Below are 18,791 nucleotides of genomic sequence, written 5' to 3' on the forward strand. Positions count from 1 at the left end.
TAGTTGGTTCTCTGTAATTTCCTTTCAATGCATGTTTTTAAAACTCCTAAACATTCTCCATTCTTCCAAGCCACGAAAGAGTCTTCTGGCATACAACTTACTGTTCTTACCCAAATCCTGATTCTCCCTTAAGGTTCAGCTTGCTCTCTCAAGTAGACACCACTCTCTCTGTGATAACCCCAAGTACTCTCGAGGTCAGGTGACGATGTTAATATTTTCTTTGCTCCCCTGTAACTCTTCAGAATGGTATTCCTCTACACTCGTATATAAATCCATGCTCCTTGGATACGTAAACCTTTGGCTCTTTTTAATCTATTACTCTAACTCCCCATTCGTTTAACTGAGACTGGCACATGACTCAGTGTTTCTCTCCCTCCTAATACCAAGTAATGTTTATATTTACATGGATGAGTCATCCAACATCCAGCCTCACAGATCTTTGATTTTCTCATCTTTTGTACTTTCTCTACCGCACGTGCCACCCACTCCTATACCTAAACTACATTCCTACAATCTGCTCCATCTCTGAAATCACTCATCTTACCATTAATATTTCCAGGTCTAACCTCTCTCCTAAGCTCTAGACAGATTTCCTCAATGGATCTTCAACATCTTCACCTGAATATTTTGTAGGTACCTCAGGCCCAAGTTTAAAACTGAAATAATAATTCCCTCCAAAACAATATCTTCTCTACTACTCCCTATATTTCAGAAAATGGCACCATCATCTATCAAGTAACTAAGGACGGAAATCTGGTATATTCTCTTTACAGCACATTCTTCCCCAAACACATTATGTAATCAATATGAAGTTCCCTCATTAATACTCCGAAATATATTTCAAATTTCTCACATCTCTCTTTCCACTGGCTAGAATTCTAGCCCAAAACACCATCATTCCTCACTGTAACGCAGGAGGTCAAGTCCTGGCAGGATGACCGTTTGTTTCAATATTCCAGAGAAACCACACAGGAGGCCAGCAGATGCCATGCTATTTATTACTTGCAAAGCCCAATGACGGCCAGCTGGGAGATACTGTACTGTCCACCAGGTACACTGAGGTTATATACCATTAAGCAGCAGCGGGGTAGTGAACAGTGTAAGGAGCAGCAAGGAAAATCAACCCCCTGGTTAGTAATTATTAGACCTTATGATTATAATCTCAGCAGGTACTTTTGGTGTTTTCTGCACCTTGTTCCTCTTGTTAAGTAGGTGGGTTGATGGCCAGCTCACCCCTACCCCATTCCATGCCTTTAGGGTTACAGAAAGGGCATTTCTGTGTCCACTTACCCTACACTCCACCCCAATGCTCTTTCCAACTTACAGTCTGCCTGTTAAATCTTCCGCAATAGCTGAGCAGTTACAGCATTGACACAATGTGCACAGAGGCCACAGCAACAATAGGGAGCACAGCAACTCATGAAAATGACTACAATAATACAGACAAGAATTATTAAAACTTTTTGCCAAGTTTTCCCTAGAGAAGTAAACCAGTGTGAATATATACACAACATTCACTTCCTAACATTGTGCATTTGTGCTGCAGTTAACATATTTATCATGAGCCCTTCTGCAAGGGTAATTATAGGCACAGAATGAAGAGAAAAAGCTATCATAGTACTAGGCAACCATACTACTAATGCTTTAAATGACACTGCACAATCAATCCAACTATTAAATGAAGAAACCACCCAGATGCGCAAAGTAGTACTACAGAACAGAATGGCTCTGGATACTTGGTGGATGGTATAGTATTCCCAACTGGCCGTCATCAGGCTCTGTAAGTATTAAACAGCATGACCTCTGCTGGCCTTGGTGTGGTTTCTCTGGAATATCAAAATATACAGTCAGCCTGCCAGGGCTTGACCTCCTATGTTACACTCACCTATACAACTGCATCTGTTTTCTAATTGTTCTCCCTTATCTGCTCTTGCAACACAATTCATGCACAGAACAGCAGTCAAAGTAATCTTGTAGAAGTACATATCTTATATGTCATTCTTCTGTTTAAATAATTTCAATGGCTTCCCATAATAGGATAAAATACAAAATCCTCAGTAGTGCCTGCTCACTTCTTCAGATAATCTGACACGTACTCACCAAGTTCTTTCTTGTCTCAGGGAATTCTTACATGTTCTCTTGGCCTAGAACAAATTCCTCCCAACCATGGCCTGTATCACTTCTACTACTAAATGTCAGAAAATCCTTTCCTGTGCAGCAGTTCTTTCCCTCTTTATACTCTCTCATATCTCCCCTTTTTTCACAGCATTCATCATTATTTATAATAATAAATTTATGTTACAATTATTTATTTTTAAATCCCTACTAGACTGAGCTCTTTCAAACAGAGACCATACCTAACTTTGCTCAGGACTATATTTCTGTGCCTGGGACACCTTCTGTCATGTAATAAGTAGTTAATAAATATTTATTGAGTATATGAAGAATTTTTTAAATTGCATTTCTTTGATTCTAGAAGTTTGCACCCTTCTTTCTATATTTATTGGCCATTTGTATTTGTTCATATATGAACTTACTATTTATGTCCTTCACCCATTTTTTTCAAATGGGAAACTGAAAAATTTTGCTTTAATATTATTATTATTAAAGCAAAAATTGCTTTAGTAACAATTGTCACTAACAATTGTGACAAAATAAAAAATCCTAATCAGCTTTTAATTGAAATTTCATTAATTATATAGATGAATTTGGAGGAATTATTATATCTTTATAATATTTAGTCCATTTGTGTGTGAATATTGTTTTCTTTATCAAAAGTCTTCTTTTTGGTCCCTTACAAAGCTGCCTTACATTCTCCATACAGGTCTTGTACTTTCCTGTTTAGTGCAAAGTAACTTATATATTCATATTTTATTGTGAATGGGATCCTTTTATATTTTTCTATGAAGTTATTGCTGGAATATAGAAAGACTATAGATTTTTCTATATGTATAATATAAACGGCCACCTTGTAAATATTTATATCTCCTTTCATCCTCTGGCTTTCACACATTAGCTATCACTCCTGTAATAGTTTTTTTTTTTATTTTTCTCCCCTTCCTTCCCCCCCCCCCAAATTGTCTGCTCTCTGTGTCCATTTACTGTGCGTTCTTCTGTGTCTGCTTGCAATCTTGTCAGGCAGCACCAGGAATCTGTGTCTCTTTTTTGTTGCATCATCTTGCTGTGTCTGCTCTCCGTGTATGCAGTGCCACTTCTGGGCAGGCTGCACTTTTTTCACACAGGGCGGCTCTCCTTGCAGGGCACACCTCGTTGCGCGGCACGGCACTCCTTGCGCGCAGCAGCACTGAGCGTGGGCAAGCTCACCACATGGGCCAGGAAGCCCTGGGTACCAAACCCTGGACATCCTATATGGTACGTGGATACTCTATCAGTTGAGCCACATCTGCTTCCCTATAATAGTTATTTAGTGTAGAGGGTAGTCTTACCTGTTTCTGACTTCAAGAGGAATCACAGTAGTTTCCCAAGATAGTCTTTATAATATAATTCATATTTTATTAGGAATTTTTAAAAATAAATTATGTTAAATGTTAATATATTCCTTTTCTGTGTCTTTCAAGATAATCATATTCTTTTTATAAACCTATTGGTGTGATGAATTAAATGAATAGATTTTTTATTATTGATCCATAATTTCCTTACTAAACTAAACTCTGCTTGGTATGGCATATTTTCCTTCAGTGAAGTTTAAGAATATGTCCTTTTTTTGTTGATGGATTTTCTGTCTTGCCTTCAAAGTTACTGCCTGTCCCAAGGTTTAAGAGCTAAAAATGTCTACAAATGGCATAATAATTTTTTTTAAACATGACATTTTTAGGCTGGGAAAATATTCACAATAGATATGACAAAGAATTAAAATCTCTAATATACAATTCAATAAGAAAAATAAAATTGAAAAAACTGCAGGATATTCACAGAAGAATAGAGATGCATGCAAATACTTGCTTATATCTGCACAAGTATATTATTACTTTGAAGAAAATTTCAGATAAACTAGATACTGTCTTAGTCAGTATGCAGGTACACGTTCAATTTCACATACTGTTGAAAGGACTATAAATTGTTATAAACTTTTGGGAGGGTAATTTGGCATATTTAGCCAAAAACTTTACTCTAAACACTTAATAAGTCATAGGCCCTATTTTTAAGAAACTCTCCTCCTGAAGATTGATGTTTTCCTACAGAACAAAGATATTCCCTACAGCATTCTTTTTATAGCACAATATTGGAACCAATTTAAACTACCCTCAATGGATAATTTAATTAATTATCTCTTAACAGTGGAATGCCAGGCAGCCATTTGAAAGGAAGAGAGAACTATAAATGTAATGACCTAGAAAGATGTCCATGAAGAAGTGAAAAAAATGCCAGTTGCATAATAATTTTTCGCATGCTCTCATTCTTTTAAAAAATCAATGTGTGTATACATGTTAATATTTTCATATTCAAATTAATATCCATAGCTGTAAGACATGGAAGGATTTGCACCACACTGATAAAAAGTGAATATCACTGGGAGATGAGACTGGAAGATCTAAGGGTTCGATTATCAATTTTTACTTTATATATATATATATATTTTTTTAATGTTTCAAATGGATAATTTTTGTATGTTTCAAAATTTAAAAACATTAAATAACATGTTTTTAATTTGTTAGCTTTTATGTAGGATTCCTAGATCTCTACTCTTAAGTGAGACCAGTCTAGAGGTTTTTGTATGTTTTGTCCTACTTGAATTTCAAAGTTACACTATCTTGAAAAAAGGAATTTTCATTTTTTTTCTGTGCTATGAAAGTCTGCATAAAATAGGAATTATCTGATTTTTTTGAAGGTTTACTGGAACTTAATTGTAACATGTTGCATCTTTTACAAAGGTTATTCTTGGATCACTTTTTCTACTTCTTCCATGGGCTCTTGGTCTGATATTCAGACTTCCTCTCCAGATAAATGTAGTTTTCATATCTGTATGAAATTATTTTTCATAGATAAGTTTTACTTACTCTACTGTTCATGTCTTCTATTTCCTTTGCTCGCTGAATTCTCCTCATTTCTAGGACTTGCTCTCTTTTCTTTTGCAACCATGCTTTAAATACCATGTCATTCTCTTTTTTCTTTTCTTTTTCTTCTTCTATTTTCCGTTGTTCTTCCTAATGGAAAGATTTCCAAAATACATTAATGAAAGATTAATAAAAGAAGATTGCACATGAGTTTTCTGAGTACAGATAGTTTTTTTTGAGATCTGAGCTTAGGATTCCCTGCCCCTAAAACTTTCCTCCTGAAAAAAACTGGACCTCTAAGTTGTTTAGGGGAAAACAAAATGAAGATTTTCAGATAAATTAAATTATAGAGATAAAGTCTATATTTATTTTTATGCACAATGCATACATGCAACTGAGAAACATGTTGGCTCTTTCCTTTACTTCCTAGCTTACTTTTTTGTATTGTGGTAGACTGAACATGTTTATTTGGATATGTTCTTGGTTTTAGTCTGCATTATGGTAGGTTTGGACCCATTATACATAAGATGTCTTCAAGATGTTACTTAAGTTAAAGTGTGGCATCAATGAATCAGGTTAGGCTTTAATCCAGATTACTGGGCTCTTATAGGCAAAGTGAAAGTGGGACTGAGAAGCCAGAAGAGGACACCATGTGCACCTGAGGTACCAGTCATGTAGAGCTATAAAATATTTACTGGGAACAAAGCAGCATGGTGTAGTGAAAATAGCACCAAACTAGAAGTCAGCAGATAAAGTAGCAATCCTACTGTGATCACAGTGTGTCAATTTGGGCAAGCCTCTTACTTAATCTCTGCCTCTGTATTCTCATCTGTAAAATGGTGTCATATTATTGTGCTGTTAAGTCTCTTCCAATATTAACATCTTAACATTTAAATAAACTGAATTATACAAATCCATGCTTAAATTTTCTTTAAATAATGAAATTCAAAGTACTTTCCTTACATTTTGACAATATAGCAAACCCTTCCAATACTTTTTGGATTGAAGAAAAGAAAAGGGAAGGATGGAAAATCTCTACAAATTAAGAGCATAAAATACATCTTTAAATATATCTATCAACTATTTTCTGACCCCTAAAGAAGCCTACATTATATCAAAATGTGAATTTATTATTATTAAATTTTATTTATTTTTACCAAAAGGACTCTGGATACCTTGTATGAATACATACAATATGATCAGATGCTTATCTTTCCAGAGGGAATATTTGGGTATATTACACAAAAAGTATTGGCCAAAGCACAGACAACATGGTTGTCAAAGATTAACACTGAAATGATGCCCTCAGCATAGAGAGACAGAGTCTAAAAGTCCAACCCAGCAAATATTTTGCTGGAGATAAGATATGTAACCTGTAACCAACTAAAAAATGTAGCTCTGGCACTTAAAACCTTCCTTGAAATCAAGGAATTGTAGGTGTGGTAGAAATACCATACACACATACACACACACACACAAGTAAGAGAATTATAATCCAAGTCTACCTGTTGACTCCCAAACCTCAACAATTCTGTGACTTCATTTTTCCATCTGACATCTGATTTTCACCTATCTCATATCCAGATGGCTCAGTTGTCACTTAATTTTTCTGAGCCTCACATTTAAAATGAAAGGATTAGATGAAGTCATCACTGAGACAGACTCCTTGAGCTCTTATAGCACAGTTCATTCGTTACTATTACTATGCTTTGCGATACAAGAAAGGATCAAGGTAATTACAGCATTTGTTCCAGAAATATGCACTCTTAACAGTTAACACTTAACCACTTACTTTTAGTAGAGAAAAATAAAACAAAGAAGCAAAAATCTCCAGTACCTTCAACAACTCTGATATTTTAATTCCTACTGCACTTATAAAACATGAAGAAATACTCTGCTTTCAATATCTTGTCCACTTATGTTCTCACCTCTCTCTTTAGCCTTTCTCTTCTTTGTTCAAGCTGTTTTTGCAGTTCTTTCTGTCGAGGAGAAAGGCAGTATGTTGAGGTCACCGGAGATGTATTTGCAGACTGTGTCCTGTGATTAGGTTTCCCATTTGGTTTACTTCTATCTGAATTGGCAGCAGAGTTTGGACGAGTCTTGGGATTGGGTGGTGGCTGAGGGATGTAAGTCAATGGTTCTCCTGTTAATGAGTGACTATTAGCATGAATCTTTGCTACAGGCTCTTCTTTCTTAATACTATTGACAGATGAATTGGGAGATCTGGGTGACAATTGGAGAGGTTCATTTTCTGTACTATTAACATTATTAATGGGGGGTAAAAAACCCTGACTCTCAATGTCTTGTAAATTCAGAAGTTCAAACTTTCCATCTCTCTCAACTAATATCTTCCTATCTTTGTTTTCTTCACAACCTCCATCAGTAAGTGAAAGGAGCACATTTTCTTGTCTAAATTCATTGGAAATACATAACTGTGACAGTTTTCCAGATATGCTATTTTCATTTCCAAAATAATTTTTATGAGTATCCTTGTCTTCAAGCGGAGGAACTTCCAGATCAACTAATTTGTCTTTGAACTTAAGTTTTCGTTCCCTTTTATCATTCACAGGTTTTTGATTCTGTAGAAGCTTGTTGGCTTGTATAATTTTCTCCATAATATATCGCCTTACTTCTTCATCTTCTTCCTCCTCCAAGTCTTTCTGGCTTTCCGGTTTGGATTCCTGGGAAGAGTTTTCACTATCTGAATCTGATATGGGATCAAAAGGCTGAATACTTGGTACAGAAATGAAGTCATTTCTTTTTGATGAAACTTCATCCTTCAAAGATTTGTCAGGATCAGAAAGCTGTTTGATGCACTCTATTTCTGTTTCATTCTCTTTTAATTCTTTGTTAATATTCTCTTCCTTCCCACAAGCCATCTAAAAAAAAAAAAAGTAATGAAGTTCTCTTTTTCAGTGAAAATTGAGTCTCTTTCTCCATTTAAATGTGGACAATCCAAAATGGATTTTCCTATTCATCTAATTTATTTTATGAATGGTAAAATTTAAGCATTACTCACTCAAAAGTTACTCATAAGCACACCAAGAGAAAGACATATATGTTACAACAGTGCTTCAGGGAAAATTAACTCTAAATTTGAATTTGAAGTTACCAAGTGCTACTTTGCTTTTTAATTTTCTATGTTAATCATCAAAGGTAACTATCAATAACACATTATTTTAGTGTTTCCCCCTACAAAATTTTCCTCCCTTTACATTTTCAGGGAATAATTTTCTAAAATGGTTTCTCCTTGTAATATTTGTAGTCTTCAAAAAAGCTTCTTTCCCTATAAGTAGAGTCCTTTCTCCTATAACCATTATAAGGTCACTCCTTTGGTCAAGTCATAATCATTTGAGCCTCTTATAATCTTTTCAGATTATTTTGCTGCTATTGACTGTGGGATCTATATCCATGTTCCAGGTCAATTTTTATCTCTAGATCAGTTTTTCCCTCAACTATTATCGGAGACTCCAGTAACACATGCTAATCACCCATCAGATAACTGAGCTTTACAGTAAAAAAAAAAATTTTAATTCCACTTTCTCAGCTAATTCTCTCCCTCTGAAAACATTTCTTTGGTGAGCTAGTACTTGAAGCTCCCTTAAATTCCCTAAAATCCCCTTGCTCTTTTACTTGCTCACAGGTCATTCTTGGTGATCGCCTTCTCTTCTCAATCTGATAAATCGTTATAGTATCTGTTTTTAAATTCTCCCTTGACTTTCACTTATTTTCTTTTTAAAATACACTGCAGAGAAACAGCCACTTTTTTGCAATGAGATCTTCACCTTATTCCTGTCTCTAGCACTGTCATCCACTTTACCCACCAGCCTCAAAGAAAGAGAGTACTGTTGTCATCCACTAGAATATAAGATCCATGAAAGCATTTTGCTTTAATCACTGTTGGCTCCCAGCACCTAGACTGACACATAGTAAGTTATTAATATTTGTTGAATGAATAAAGAAATGAAACAATGTATCATCATCGCCTCTCTAATTCTATTACCCTCTGTTTTGGATTTTACACCCTTCCTGCCCTGAAACTTTGGTTCCACTTTATCCCTCTGGGTATCTATCTCTGACTCTATTCATCTATTCATTCAGATTACTGTTCTGATGGTGTTTATGTGTGATGAATCTGGACTCAGATGGGATCTCCCTTCATAAGACTTTCATGCTAATGTGCTGGAGGTGCAGTTAATGTTGGGGTTTAAGATATATTTAGGGGATTTGAATCTCTGGACTGACAATGTGATAGCCAGATCCTGAGCCTCAACAGACTCCAGCACCTACAATCTGATTTATTGGACTTACCACACTCAGCTAAGATGGAGGTGAAGAAGGACAACCACCACACCATGGAGCCTAGAGTGATTACAACTGAAAATGGGAGGATTGCATCCAGCATCCAGGTGGAATCTGAGCCTCCTCTTGACATAAAGGTGCAATGGACACAACCAATCCAGTGTCCACATAGAAGAGGTGGCATTGGATTGGGAAAAGTGGACATAATGGACAAAGGGTATGGGGAAAGGCAGGAAGAGATGAGAGGTGGAGGCGTCTTCGGGACATGGAGCTGCCCTGGATGGTGCTTCAGAGGTAATCACCGGACATTGTAAATCCTCACAGGGCCTACATGATGGAATAGAGGAGAGTATGGGCCATGATGTGAACCAATGTATATGAGGTGCAGAGGTGCCCAAAGATGTACTTACCAAATCCAATGGATGTGTCATGATGATGGGAACGAGTGTTGTTGGGGGGGGGGAGAGGGGGGGTGGGGGGGTGGGGTTGAATGGGACCTCACATATATATTTTTAATGTAATATTATTACAAAGTCAATAAAAAATAAAAAAATTAAAAAAAAAAAAAAAAAGATTACTGTTCTGTTAAAGATAAGTGTAGCTCCCACTTAAAAGCCATTTTAGAAATACTGTCACTTTTGATTCCATTGTCTTTTTCAAGTCATCCATCCCATTTGTCTTCTTCACTGCATAATGATACTTGCCCTCAGTATATTAAATGAATTTTGTGAAGTTTCAGTGAGATGATATATGTGAAAACTCTTCAGGAATTGCAGAGCATTTTGCTAATGCGATTATTATGAATACTGTTGCAATTTATATATACCTCTATTATGCTGACACTGTTTTTTTCTTTTTCATTAATTAACCACTCCAGGTCCTTCTCAAAGTCATCTTCATATTCTCCACTTTCTTTTGAATCAATGTCTTTATTTTCATCCATTTTCCTTTTGTTAAAGAATACTGCTATAAAATTTAAAAAGATAAGGCACATGTTATGAAAACTTCAAGGGTGGCGTAGAGTATTAAGAGTAACACGTTGGAGGTAAGAGTCAAGATGATGCATTATTAATTTCATGATCAAGCAACAACAAAGCATGGAATGTTAAAAATAAACGTATCTACCTATCCTAATGGATAGACTTGCAATGGCCAGACATTTCCCTAGGTTGACCATTCCTAACAACCTTCCCACATCCCCATAATTCCTGTAACCCTAATTTACAAGGACACTAACAATGGTGGATAAGAAGAGTGTCTGAGACTTGCAACTACTTATATTGGATTTCTCCTCTTAATCTTTTACATTTATATGGCTTCACACTTTTTGTCATAATTTTGCACATTTTGAAATGTTAATCATCAATCATCAGAGTTATTCTCACTGCGCTTTGAGAAATAGGTTAGACCTACCTGAAGGATTCTACATCCCCTGACAGTCATCAAAACTCCTTGTCCAGGTCAGGGCAGGTGACTCAGTTTTTTAGTCTCACATTTTCTCATGTTCAAATAAAAATAATTATATCAATTCCCAGCCTCAGTTTCTCAGTCCTCCTAGTAATTTATATAATGCTACATAGTATAATTATAATTTATGATCTGAGAGCTTTTTAACCAAGTTAACAGCTAATTTTCAATTATGGTGAATATTGATTTCCACAGAAGCCAACCTTCTGTCAATCTATTTTAAACTACTTAAATATATTTTTTATTAAACGAGAACAACTGTGATACTATTTGGAAGACAGTGACAGTAAATAGGGATATCAGATGAAAGTTAAATGTTTGTAAAGATGGTATATAAGTACAGTCATTTTTAAAAAACTAAGCTAAAGTTACCTGTAACTGGAGATTAGTTCTTATCTCTGCTAAATTTTTTGTGTATAACTTTTAAAATATAAGAATAAGTCTTTACTTATAATATGTCTATATACATGTATGAACATAATTTCAAAATATAAATACATATATACAGATATGCATCTAAAATACATTTTGGTAGATATCCGTTGAACACCTACTATGTTCATATATTTTATATATATATATATATATATATATATATATATACACACACACACACACACACACACACTTATGAAAATTTTAAAAATAGACCTATGCCCTGAGATGCTCATAGTAGGGTAGAAAAGACAAACATATATAACACACCTTAATGTAGACAAATGTAAATACAATTTATGTATAAAGGACTATGGAAAGATGAATAAAAAAGCAATTAATTCTATCTAAAATTGGAACTATCAAGGGAAGCTGTGATAGGTTTTGAATATTGAGTACAAGAGAGTTCACCAGTTATTCCAGGCAAAGAGAACAGCATGAGAAAGAACATTCAAACATGGTATTGCCCAGTGTTGTCAGACAGAAAGGATATTTATGAAGAAAAGTTTGGAAGGAGTAAGGGGACCAGTTTGATGTCTTATCTTTTCAAACAAAAAAAGGTTAAGGGAAAGTATTCATGTAGATCTAAATACCATAAAACATCCATAGGTAGAAATATACAGTATAGCAAACAAAAAAGAGAAAAGTTCTCTAAATTTACATAGAATTTTAGCTCCAGTTTCAAAGGAATTATAGAAATCATATCTTCAAGGCCCCAAATACCTGGGACCCTATCTCTATTCTTTCCTTCTCTTACTCTTCCACTAAGAATATGGTAGCTAAAGTCCTTTTTGGAAACAGAAAGTACAGACGTCAACAGCAAATGAGGGAAGTGGACGTGGCTCAAGAGGGGTACCCACCTACAACATGGGAGGTCTCAGGTTTGGTTCCCAGTGCTTCCTAAAGGAGATGAGCAAGAAGCTGATGCGACAGGCTGGTGCAGCGAGGTAATACAACAAGATGACACAACGATATGACACAGTGAAGAGACTCAACAAGGAAATACAATGAGAGACACTACAAGCAGGGAGCAGAGGTGACTCAAGTGATTGGGTGCCTCCCTACCACATGGGAGGTCCCAGGTTCAGTTCCTGGTGCCTCCTAAAAGGAAGATGAGCAGACACAGAGAGAACACAAGGAACAGACACAGGGAAGACAGTGAGCGTGAACAACAGGGTGGGCGGGTGGGAGGGGGAGAAATAAACAAAGTAAATTTTTTTTTTAAAAAAAGAGCATTTGAGACTAAGGCACATTTTAAAAAATATAAAATGACATATATTATGCTTAAATTAATAAATTATCCACGAGCATTGTTTTAGTCATGAGCTTCACTTTCCTCTCCCACACGCTTGGTCAGACTACCTAACCTGGTACAAATTTAACTAAAGTAAAGTTTACATTTTTTCCCTTCCACTGTTCGCCCTTAAATGACAGTGAAAGGATGTGGGGAAACATCTTTCCACTAGATGCACAAGCACTAAACAAGGGAAAAGATCAAGCTTTTCAGTATTAAGTGTGAAAAACATTTTAACTGGCTCTAGTGAATAGTAGGTTCAAAATAAGTTAAAAGAATAAGAGGATACAAAAATGTAAATGAGCTCTAAAGCTGAGACTGTGCACAAGATATGGACATACATGAAGCACTGTGTCTGGTTTTTTGCACTATGGTTTAAAAACCAAAAGGCAAATAGGAATATTCAGAGACTAGCAAATCAGGAAAGGGGGGAATAAAAGACAAGGAAAAAAGGAGGTGGGTATGAGAACAAAATATTTTCAAAACCTGATTTTGAGGAATACATGAAAACACTAGCAAGCTTTGTCTAAAGAATAGAAAATTCACAAGAGACATGAAAAGGCTTTACAGTATTTAAATGGCTGCCATATGAAGGAAGATTGGACTTGTATAATTTCAGGGAGTAAAACAACTATCAACAGTTGGAAACTCAGGGGCAAATTTTGGCACAATATAAGCCAAAATTTACATTTTCAAAAGTCTCCTTAAGTGGAATGAGCACCTATAGAAGTTGAGTTCCCTGTCATAGGAAATGTTTATAAATAGCCTGAAAGATGACTGTGACACGAATATTTTAAAGGAGATTAAAGTTTTAGACAAATGGCTGAGCTAGATGATCCTTAAAGTTTTTTTTAATGCTTAAGATTCTCTCATTTCTTTAAGATAAAAATTAAGAAGTATCAACTTATGAAGAACAGGAGTTTGCAAACAAATGCATAGTACCATAATAAAACTTAATCTAAAAGAAACCATCAGTGTCTGAATAATGAAATTCAAGACTTAAAAAAAGAAAAGACATTCTGAAGTCAATTTCATTAAAATATAATCTTTCCATTAGATATTTCTTGATATTGATTCCCTTCCCCACTCAAGACAAAGTTAGTGTTAGAACACTAAATGTTAATTAACTTAATTATTCCACTGGATAATCATTATTACTTATAAAGTATTAATTGGAATATAATTCCTGTTAGATATTTCTTTTATACTAAGAACATAATAGATTTTCTTAAAGGACTCAAAGTAAGCCTTCAATTATTTGTAAACTGGAGGTTGAGGACAATATTTTCAGGTGACCTGGAAAAAACAAATTAATATTTCAGAGTGGGGAAGCAGATTTGGCTCAATGGATAGAGCGTCTGCCTACCACATGGAAGGTCCAGGTTCAAACCCAGGGCCTCCTGACCTGTTTGATGAGCTGGCCCATGCGCAGCGCTGATGTGCACAAGGAGTGCCGTGCCACGCAGGAGTGACATGCAAGGAGTACACATCCATAAGGAGAGCTGCCCAGTGTGAAAAAAGTGCAGCCTGCCCAGGAGTGGCACCGCACACACGGAGAGCTGAGGCAGCAAGATGACACAACAAAAAGAGACACAGATTCCTGGTGCCACTGACAAGAATATAAGTGGACACAGAAGAGCACACGGCAAATTGACACAAAAAGCAGACAACTGGGGGGGTGAGTGGGCAGAGAAGGGGAGAGGAAAAAAAAAATTTCAGAGTGGGCTTATTTACCACTACGCCTAGCTGCAAGGCAGGCTAAATCACATAAGCCGTTATTGCTATCTAACTACCAATCAAAACTGAGGGGTACCATGAATGATATAGAATAAACTAAAAATGCACACGTAAATAATAATAGTTTCCATAGTTACAAATTCCTTGGGATCATCAGCTTACTTTTCAGACCAGGAATCTTTAAAGCTATTATTTTAAGATGTTTATGTAATATAACTCATTGTTAGAATGAAAAACTATTTAATTTTTAATTAAATAATAAACACATTATGTTTCTTATTAAACATGTTATCATTAAAACATAACTATTATACATGATTTAAAAGAAAAAAAGCCTTAGTTGAAGTAACTCTGAATAGTAAATGAAATTGCAACAAATCTGAAGTGCAATTATTTTCCTGTAACTTCCAGAAACTCATGACTGGATCCAATGTAAACAAAGAACATACATAAGTACTTGTTACCCCAAGTCCCTTAAGCCTTTTTCAAATGCGTCACAGGATATCCAATCCCCTTTAGTTTTTAAAATCTTCATCCCCAGGGATCTGTCTATAAGGTACATAGTCAACATGTTAGAACAAAAAGGCACCTTATATGAAACCAAATCACCTAGCACGATTCCTTATTTTACTGAGTTTCATACATTTAAACTTGAAAGTTTATCATCAGTAAACATCAATATAAGAGGCTTAGAACAGATTCAACCTCTTAATATAGAACTATAAGAAGAGACACAAATTAATTCCTTCCTCCTGCTAAATCCCCAGGGTAGGTGAGTGCAGATCTTTTAGTAAGTCTAAACTAAATCAACATGTATACATAATTTTGATAACTTTCTTTAGGATTCAGAATATTAAAAAATAGTTTAATCTGATTCATTGGATCTAGTCTTATCTCATAGCCTTTTAAACATATGCTTTTTTAAAAATCTAAGACAATTGAAAGAATGTCAAAGAGAACGTTTTTTAATATAAAATAAGTACTTAAGCAAAAGCTAATTCATAACATCAGAGACCACCTGACCCATTCTTTCTGATGTATCTTGACAAAATTGCCATCTCATGAGTAAAACTGTTAGAGTCATAATCTCTCACAAATAAATATTTTACAAATACTAGATGATACTTATAATTTGTATCAAGGGTCCCAAGATTCCATCAATTAATTAAATACCATCATCTCTTCAAGGAAGCTAACATTTCAGGAATAAAAAATTTCCCCAGGGAACAAAATCACTACTTTCCATGTTCGAGAACTTTGAGAGGGGAAAGAATATGACGAAGATTTAGAGAGTCTAGGGTACTCTCAGAAGGGTTTCCCTCACACACAGTGAACCAAGGCATTGCCAGGCTTCCACCCAACCCCCGCTCAGTCAGGCTCAGAGGCCCCGGGACCCGGAAAGGTAAGGCACCAATTGGAGGGCTCTTCTTTCTCTGCTCTATCCATCTTTTCTTCATGCTAAAAGCACACATTTATCTCTTTACCAGCTCTCCCACAATAAATATCTCCACAATCATCCTTCCCTTCTCTCCCGCTATGTCCCCTCCTGCCTGTGGAGGATGCAGCAGCTGGGGTCGCAGAGAAGGCCAGAGAGGTTCTCCTCTCCTTCTCTTTCTAAACTCTGACGATGAAGCAAGAGGGATCCCAGCACCTGCTCCTGCTCTCCTGCTGCGGCCAAGACCGGGCTGCCATGGCAACAGCCAGGCTCAGTCTTGCATCCGGGCTTCTCATACTGCCATGCAGGGTGGACCCGCGCAGGCGCAGTCATAGCCTGCGAACACGCCCCTCCGGAGGCTCATCCGCCTGTTGGTTGCAGTTTCCTGGGATACGTCCAGTAAACCCGCGCGTCTTCCACGAATTTTGCGTCCGTTAGTAGCGAATCGTGAAAGATCGCTCCCTGGCCTGTGAATTTTTCAAAGTGTAACTATCTCTCGCCAGATTTGGAAGTTTTTTAGGAAAACCTTTAGAAATATTTGTAAATATTATTATCACCGTTAATGTTTCATTTTTCGTTAGGTCGTCAGATCGCTTATTACCAGTTTTTGACCCGAAGCTTTTTTTCTCTCCAAGTCAAAACCAAAATTTTCTTTACCCAAGAAAGTTTTCAAAGGAAATTGGATTTTTGTTCAGCTTTCAGGCATGTCAAAACAGTCAACTAGAATTTTCTCAGATCCCATTAAACGTCATATTTATGATAAAAAGGAAAAGAAAGATGAATTCTAGGTTGGGGTGACAGATGACGGCATTTTAGGTACTATCCACTCCTAGCCAGAAATAAATAATAGGAAGAAGTGAAAGTACATCCTCGGTACCATTCATAATGTTCGTTACTTTTTAAATGCATTTAGTATTAGAATTTCTATCACTTGGTATGATGGAGAACGCCCTTCCTCCAAAGGGGTATAATGTAAAATTGAATTTTAGGCACTCTTCAAACTGTAAACTAAGCTAAAAAATGAAGGGTTAAGGTTAAAGTCAATTATAATATTGAGTGTACTTCCTAGCTGCAATGAAGAATTTTTATTTGTATTGACAAGGATTCAGTCTTTGGCCAAACACTTGAAACAGACTCAAAATATAAGATTATTGAAAGTTATAAGATTATTGAAAGTTCAATGGAACTTTAGTCAATCTCCTTTAATGAGCCTGATGCTACTGCCAAAGCCAGAGTAGACCTTTTGTTTCAGGACTCCCAGTTTAATATTTTTTCCCATCTTCCTCCACAAATATTTGTAAATATTTTTGAAAATAGTAGTGGGATATAGCAGCATCTTTCATAATAGCCAAAAGCTATAAACTACCCAAATGTCTATCAACTGATAAATATGTGATATATCCATACGATGGAATATTAAACAATAAAAAGGAATGAAGTACTGATACATGCTACAACATGGATGAACCTTGTAAATAGTAGTCTAAGTGAAAGAAGTCAGATACAAAAGATCACATATTGTATGATTCCATTTATATGAAATGTCCAGGTGACTCTATAGGGACAAAGTAGATTAGTGGTTGCCTCGAACTAGGGAAGATGTTCAGAGAAATAGGTGGTTGACTGCTAAAGGGATCAGGGTTTCTTTTGGGAGTAATAAAAATGTTCTAAAATTAATTGTAGTGATGGCAGTACAATTCTACAAATATATTAAAACCCATGAATTCTACATTTTAAATAGGTGAATTGTATGATATATGAATTACTTCTCAATAAAGCTATTAAAATTATTAATGGAATAGTCGGCAAAGAAGAAACATAACTGCAGAGTTTAAAATATAAGAAAACCACATTTTCCGAGACTGATTTCTAAAGTAAACCCTTAATATGTGGATCCTGTCTCCTATACCTATTGGGCTTGTGGCAGATTTTAATTTTGATGTCTAGTTTACCTCTCTCCAAAATGGAGATAATATTTGCCTTTAAGGAGTAAATGAAGTAATCCATGTGCTTGGCACAATGCTGATACATACAAAGCACTCAACAAATATCATCATTACATAGTTTTCTAATAGGATGAAAGTGGGTTCTAAAATCTCTTTAAATGTCCAAAAATGAAGAAAAATTTAAAATTATGTGTGAAATTCTATAAGGAAAATATATATTCCCTACATTACCAAATAGTTTCTAAACCTACAAAAGCTAGATGTTAATGTATCAATTTCAAAAAATTATGTTATACATTACAATTATAGAGCCCTCATGTAACTGAATGAACATTAAAAGTGGAATGGATAGGTGTAAAATTCAGGAAAACATTCCACTTAATTGCAAGTCAGAGTCCCAAGTACCTTAGCCATCTAGAACCCAGTTGCAAACAAAAACAAGTGTAAAGGGCTTAGGTGCCCAAAGATGTACTTACCAAATGCAATGGATGTGTCATGATGATGGGAACGAGTGTTGCTGGGGGGGGGGAGAGGTGGGGTGGGGAGGTGGGGTTGAATGGGACCTCATATATATATATTTTTAATGTAATATTATTACAAAGTCAATAAAAAAAAAAGAAAAAAAAAGAAAAGCAACAATACAAAGCTATTACAAAGTTTATGAGCTAAGCTTAAGCAGTTTGCAGGAGAGTCTCTCACAGTCTTTTGGCTTATTATTCTAAGAAGCTCAGATCTCTGATTTCCCAACCTAGAATTAGAATGTGATCATTTGAAAGGAAGAGAAAGAGAACAAGTGAGTCGTGGGTTATGAACTGTGAAATTCAGGTACACCAACGCCACAAAAAAAGTGTAGGGGTAACAAGCTGAGACAGGCAGGGAGAGAAAAACAGGGTAAGCCCCAAATAAAAGTAAAATTTTTAATCATCTCTTCCAAGGGTAAGCCAAGATAAACACTAAACTGCAGCATTGTACAACAATTGATAATCTGTAATAATAAACCTGGACTACTAAGAAAAGTTTGATTTCACTTTTTTCATTTTAAAAACAATTTATTGAGGTATATCATTCAGACATGAGCATACAAAAACAATAAATGAATAGTAAAAGTTGTGAACTTATGAAACAAGCATGCATAACATCATACACAGTTCCCATACATC

The 18,791-nt window shown here is 35.7% G+C and overlaps 1 protein-coding gene across 11 annotated transcripts in view; it reads right to left on the reverse strand.

The window, feature by feature from the left end:
* CCDC181 (coiled-coil domain containing 181) overlaps nt 1-16,016 on the reverse strand; it is a 40,341-nt gene extending 24,325 nt beyond the window's left edge. For 2 of the 11 annotated variants that reach the window (XM_058310091.1, XM_012527429.3), the window contains exons 1-4: nt 15,902-16,016; nt 10,144-10,280; nt 6,944-7,894; nt 5,019-5,165 (exon numbers count right to left, since the gene is read on the reverse strand). In XM_058310091.1, the coding sequence (XP_058166074.1) occupies nt 5,019-5,165; nt 6,944-7,894; nt 10,144-10,260 (1,215 nt within the window). In that variant the 5' untranslated portion in view covers nt 10,261-10,280; nt 15,902-16,016. Of the gene's footprint in view, nt 1-5,018; nt 5,166-6,943; nt 7,895-10,143; nt 10,284-10,730; nt 11,158-12,079; nt 12,383-15,800 lie in introns of those variants that run through there. The other 9 variants (XM_058310089.2, XM_071207563.1, XR_009188615.2 and 6 more) reach the window with 9 other exon arrangements.
* Between the last annotated feature and the right edge of the window lie 2,775 nt (nt 16,017-18,791).

Source organism: Dasypus novemcinctus, chromosome 13 (genome assembly GCF_030445035.2).
Source record: "Dasypus novemcinctus isolate mDasNov1 chromosome 13, mDasNov1.1.hap2, whole genome shotgun sequence".
In the NCBI taxonomy this organism is placed as follows: domain Eukaryota; kingdom Metazoa; phylum Chordata; class Mammalia; order Cingulata; family Dasypodidae; genus Dasypus; species Dasypus novemcinctus.